This window comes from Chrysochloris asiatica, unplaced genomic scaffold (genome assembly GCF_000296735.1).
Source record: "Chrysochloris asiatica unplaced genomic scaffold, ChrAsi1.0 scaffold00042, whole genome shotgun sequence".
Lineage (NCBI taxonomy): Eukaryota > Metazoa > Chordata > Mammalia > Afrosoricida > Chrysochloridae > Chrysochloris > Chrysochloris asiatica.
Genome location: NW_006408560.1, coordinates 7,748,139 through 7,754,020, shown reverse-complemented (window position 1 = coordinate 7,754,020; position 5,882 = coordinate 7,748,139). Strand labels below are relative to the sequence as shown.

At 46.7% G+C, this 5,882-nt stretch overlaps 1 protein-coding gene across 1 annotated transcript in view; it reads right to left on the bottom strand.

The window, feature by feature from the left end:
* The window catches only part of ANXA9 (annexin A9), a 17,154-nt gene extending 11,601 nt beyond the window's left edge, over positions 1-5,553 (bottom strand). Inside the window, exons 1-10 of the mRNA XM_006861390.1 lie at positions 5,479-5,553; positions 5,142-5,238; positions 4,471-4,565; positions 4,159-4,272; positions 3,871-3,961; positions 2,631-2,710; positions 2,411-2,470; positions 1,135-1,219; positions 901-996; positions 745-803 (exon numbers count right to left, since the gene is read on the bottom strand). Coding sequence (XP_006861452.1) covers positions 745-803; positions 901-996; positions 1,135-1,219; positions 2,411-2,470; positions 2,631-2,710; positions 3,871-3,961; positions 4,159-4,272; positions 4,471-4,565; positions 5,142-5,238; positions 5,479-5,553 — 852 coding nt within the window. The remainder of the gene's footprint in view (positions 1-744; positions 804-900; positions 997-1,134; positions 1,220-2,410; positions 2,471-2,630; positions 2,711-3,870; positions 3,962-4,158; positions 4,273-4,470; positions 4,566-5,141; positions 5,239-5,478) is intronic.
* Between the last annotated feature and the right edge of the window lie 329 nt (positions 5,554-5,882).

Below are 5,882 nucleotides of genomic sequence, written 5' to 3'. Positions count from 1 at the left end.
CAGCCCGATTCATAACCACTACGCTACCAGAGCTCCTAATGAGGCCAAAAATTTAGGTTTTGTGCCTGTATGAGTCAACTCACATAGCTTTAATCACAGCTTCTAGACAAGGCAGTTGACAAGACTGTAAGCCCAGGAAAAGAGAACTACTCTATGTTTACAAAGCATACATAACTTGTTACATTAGTGGTGGTGTGCTGCAGAGCCAGTTCTGACTTATAGCGACCCTGTGTAGGGTTTCCAAAGCTGTGAATCTTTACTGGAGCAGAAAGCCTCATCTTTCTCCCACGGAACAGCTGGTGGATTCAAACTGCCGACCCTGTGATTAACAGTCCAATGCATAACCCACTTTGCTACACTAACAGGATTGGGGTCAGGATGAATTGGAGACTCACAGTACTATTTCAGGCAAACACAATGTAGGCTTAAACTAGGGTAATGAAGACTGGAGAGATGGAGGTGGTGGTGGCTGTGTGCAGTGGAGTTGGTTTGGACTCATAGCAACCCTGTATAGGGTTTCTGAGGCTGTAAATCTCTACAGAGCAGAAAATCTCATCTTTCTCCCATGGAACATCTGGGAGTTTTGAACTGCTGACTTTGAGGTTAGTAGCTAGACTTGTATCTACTGTGCTACCAGAGCTCCTTTGCTACATTAGTAGCAACCTGAAACTTTCTCTCTCTTGCCCAGGAGTGTCTCTCCTACAAGCTTTTGTCAAAGGGAGTGGAAAGGCATGTTTCTCTTACCTGAAGGGCTTGGTAAAGTTTCTCAGCAAAGTATAATGGTGTGTTCTTGATCACCAATGCTGGAAGCAAAGAGGGAAAGATGGAGAGAAGTAGCTAAGGCCACAACTTCCCACCCAGGAGAGACCCCTGTCCCACGTAACCTTGGCAGGCCCCTACCTAGGCTGAGTAGAGCCACTTGGGCATCTCCATGGAAACTGTCCCGGATGGCCTCCTCCAAGTCTCGCCCAGTGTACCTCTGGTACTTATCAAACACTAGTGGTGTGCGTGGTAGATAGATACAGAAATGGGAAGGAAGGTTTAATTATCACAGAGAAGGATGAGTCTTCCCTGCCTTCATCAGACAAAATACATTATTAGAGCAAGCTATGGGACAAGAAGTCTTGTGTGTACCTCGGGCCAGGTGTTCAAAATTTCTCTGGGTGAGGATTAGGACCCACGCCCCCTTCATGCCAGGTTCTCCAGTCTGCTGTAATGCCTGAGAGGAAAGAGTGAATCAGGAAAAAACTGGGTTAACTCTCAGGTCAGGGTCCCCACTTGGCCTATGTGAACAACTGAAGAAAGTCTTACTCTGGTTCATAGTGTGGATTCTTCAAACCAACCTTCCAGTTCTCCTGGTGCCTAGAGAGGAGTAGGAAGCTCTGGTGTTGGGTCCTGTGCCTCCAGATAGGAGCCTCAGAGCTCTGCCCCAGCCACTGTCAGTCCAGGGCCTAGTTTGATCCTTTGTTACTTCTCCTAGCCTGTCAGACCATGATGATCAGACCCTTTTGCCCTACCCTTTCCTTCAACAAACGCTGGTATCTCTCCCAGGTTAAGTTCTTGCTGGAGGCAGGGGCTGGAGTAGGAAGGACAGTCAGGCTTTGCTAGTGATGGGAAAGACACTTAAGTCATTATCATGTCAACTTGGGGATATGTAGAGGGAGGAGGGCCTGTCTGAACTCAGTGGGCATAAAAGATGATGGTTAATTTGCCTCTGTAAATGCCTGCTTCTGTCAACAAATGCCCCTTTACCCCAAACCATATCTGAGAGATGCTTGATTCATAGTCATCATTTGGTCAGAAAATTGGCTGAGAGCTGAGGAGATGTGGTTATGTTCCCAGTATCCATCATCAAGAAAATGAAATTGAATGAAAGGAATTAAGAATTCTGGCAAAAAAAAAAAAAAAATAGGCTGTTTCATGTGACTGAGGTGAGAGTGACCCTTGAATCCATTTCTGTTGGAACATTTGAATTCCCTGCTATCATATCTCTTGCTATCTACAATTAGAATGAAGTGTTGCCTTGAAGCCTTTTGTCCATTTAAACATAAACTTTTGTTAAAACAAACAAACAAGTAGAGAAAGTTATTTGAATCTCTAAATTAGTTTTTATTTATAGTTTGTTAAACAAAAAATACAATTGAAAGAAAAGCTCTACTTTTACAGCTCTATTCTCCAATCTGAAAAATCCTGGTACTCTAGGAATTGAATAATTTCCTGAGGAAGTCCTGGGGAAGGCTTCCCCGCCTAATATTCCATGAAAGGATAATCTATCTATTGATGAGACCCCCTTTCCCAAGGCAGGTACTGTTTTGCAAGACAAAGAGATGCACACGTCACTGACTCTGACATATGGAAGAGGAGGGTGTTTTCATGCATGGCTGCGCACAGTCCCAAGCCCTCTGCTCACCTGAACATCCTGTTCCTCCAGATTGTAGTCAATGATTCCAGAGTAGCAGTCACGACCCCCCTAGGAGGAGAAACTGTTCTCACAAGGACTCTTTGAAGGACAACTGTTGATCTCCAGGTCAACAAAACAAGCCCAAAGCCCTCTCTTGTCCACTACACCATAGCAGTGGTCTCCACTGGTTAAATGTAGCTCTTTTCCCCTACAGGCCCCTCCTCCTTACCTTGGCCAAAGCCAGGAGCAGATCTTGCAAGATGCCACTGGTCTCAGATTTGATGTCCTCCTCAACCTCCACCTGGAAAGCTGGGGTGGTGTTAGGAGAGCTCTGAATCCTCCTACTTTTCCCCAAATGCCAGAACTACTGTGTCCTGACAGCTCTGTCTCCTGTTTGGTGACTCCTGATTTTTGGGTGTAAGGTAGAAGCACTACCACATCCACCCCTAAAATATCTCTAAACTGAGGAGACTGGAGTTGGTGGCCTCATTTCAAATTAATCTGTCAGAGGCAGGAGGCATCTGTCATTATTAGAGTAGAGGCCAGAAAGTAAAGAAAGGATGAGAAAATTCCTATTATGAGGCAAAATGACTGTTGCCTGGCCCCTCATTGGAGGTGAGGAAAAATGATTTGAAAGGTTGGATGCAAAGAAGGGAAAAATCAGGAAAGGGAGAGAAGGGAGGGAAAGGAGAAAAACAGAAACAAGGAGAGAGTGGTGGGAGATGAAGAAAACAGGTCAAGATTAGATGTCAAAGAAAAATTGATGAAACAAGAAAAGAGGTGGTAGTGGGGAGATATGGATGAGAAACAGTGAGTGTTATTTAAGGAGCTCTGGTAGCATAGTGGTTACGAATCGGGCTGCAAACCACAAGGTCAGAAGTTCAAAACTACCAGCTGTTCCGCAGGAGAAAGATGAGGCTTTCTGCCTCTGTAAAGATTTACAGCCTCAGAAGCCCTGTACAAGGTCACTATGAGTTGGAACTGACTCCATGGCACTTAACAACAATATATGGTTGGATGAGGCATGCAGCAGCTAGGTAGGGACTTTAGCCAAAGGCTTGAAAGGTGACACCTATGACTTAGAGAGCAGGTCCCCACCTTTCCCTCAGGCTGCAGGAGGCTCCATTCAGCCTAGGCTGTAGTGTGATAGCAGGAACAGCAAGGGGCTGGGAAGGAGACATGAGTACCCTTCAGCTGTCACAGAGCCCAAGTTGTCATTATTTTGGAATCTGCCCTGGAGCCCCAGACTACAATGGTTAATCATTGCCTCTCTTTCCTTAATGATCATATTTGCTGACTCCCCTGGGGAGACTGAGGCACTGGTTGGGGAAAGAAGGAGAGACCCCAAGGGAACAAAACTTGGACAGACAGGTTCCCAGATGGCTTGCCTTGTAGGGACTTCAGGAAAGGAGTAGATTGTCCAATGGGTTCCTTTCCAACTCTTAGAAATCCTTCCTGCACTCTCTTACCATGTTTGTAGACTGCCAGGCACTCCTGCAGCAGGGGCGGAGCTCGGGTGGAAAGAATTTCCATGGCCACATTCTCAGGAGAACCTGAGCCCTACAAGAAATTGGGAAGCCCTGTGTCATTAGGAGGGTGAACGTAAGGGCAGTGAGCAGATGCTGACCACTTCTTAGTATTCCAGGGCCAGAGCCTAATATGGGATGGGTTGTCAGAGTGGACAAAGGGAGGCAGTCAGCCCTCTTCATCCCTCAGTGGTGTCCTCAGACATCCCAGAAAGTTTCCTCACTTGGTACCTTCAGAGTTGCCCTAAGTTCCTCGGCATCGAATTGGGCTGCCGGCTGCATCAGAGCCATGACGATCCTCTCAAGGTTGCCGGAGAGTGCTGCCTGCAGGGACTTCAGCAGGTCCTATAATAAATGGTCTCCATGGCAGAGATGTGAGCATGAGGGGAAAGGCCTCAGAATTGTGTGGAGGTTTGGTCTTTCCCATGGTCTTTGGCCAGTCTCCACCTCAGACCCGAAACACCAGCTGTTGTTGTATGTAATACAAGTCATCCAGGGGGCTTCTCACCCCAGTCCATGGCTCCTGGGAAATCAGACTCTCACCTGCTGGGTGCGTTCCTGGAAGGCTCTAGAAATGAGTCGCCTTTGTTCTCTGCTCCGATTGGTTAGCACATCCACAATGGCAGTGTGGTCAACGCCTGAACCAAATTGGAGCTGAATTATAAATGGGGCAGAGTCCAACCAGAGTCTTTACAGGACTGAGATCCCTCTGCCCCACTGACTTGGAGTTTCTAGAGGAGGAGAAAAGAAGGTGGTCTGGGAAAAGGTTGGGAAAGGAAGAATCAAGGGCTACTTTATCATTCCATTTGGTCTCAAAAGAAGATGCAAATAAGATGCCAAAACAACATGCAAATCTGACCCAAACTAAAGCAAAAATGGCCAGGTGTGGTGGGGAAAAATGGCTTTTAGGGATCTGCAGACTTGGAATAGAATCCCAGTACAACTGTTATGAGCTGTGTTACTTTGAGCAAGCCTGTTAACTTTGCTGAGTCCCAGTTTCCTCATCTGTGAAATGGGAATAACAAGACTTACCTCACAAGGGTGTTGTGAGAATGGTGTGACACATCTACCATGATTCTTGACATACAGGAATTAGGACACGTAACAAACATTTTTGAGCATTGTTAGTTCTTCCTTCCTGACTACTTCTAGGCTTATAGGTCTGTTTCTAGTAGGTAGATTCCAAAGAGCAGCAGGAGACAAGAGGGGCTCACCTTGTCCTGCAATGGCCTTCAGTAGCCTCTGTACATCCTTGTCCACACTGAAGCTTAAGAAGGTCCTGAGGGTTCCCAGAGTGCCCCAAGCTGCAGCCTGTAATGACATGGACAGACTGGGAGGGAGAGGTGGCACCACAGGCCTGCCCACACCCCTCCCCTGTCCCTCAGTGTAACCTAAGGGCCTGCTCTCCTTCTGTCTATTCCCCCAGACTCTCACAACTCTTCAGAATTAAATTCCTGATGAATTAAAAGATGGAATTTTTCCATGAACTTTTTGAAACATGTCCATATTAAAAAAAAAAAAAAAATTCCTAAAATCCCAACAGCTCCTTACCTTATCAGCAAGACCCAGGTAGCCAAGGATCTCCTGGGTCAGAGATGGTCCCAATTTCCCATTGGTCACAGACATGGTGCAACTGGCTTCCCTGGAAAAGGAAACAAGCTAACTGAGGTGAATGTTCCAGCTTTCCAGAGTCTTTTTATTACCTCTAGGCTTGGAGCCTGGGGTCCCCTTGCCTGCTCCTTTCTCCTGTTTTAGGGGGGAAAAGTCAACCTACTTAGCAAGTTTAGGATCCAGAACTGGAATGGAGGGGTAAGAGGAAAGCCCTTACCTTCTTTGTCATCTCTTACCCCCTCCTTCAGGAGGCAAGGATCAATCAAGGACACTGTTAGAATTAGCACCCACCAAATCCTTCCCAACTCCAGGACTGGTCCCAAAGCTCCCACCCTTGTTCTGAG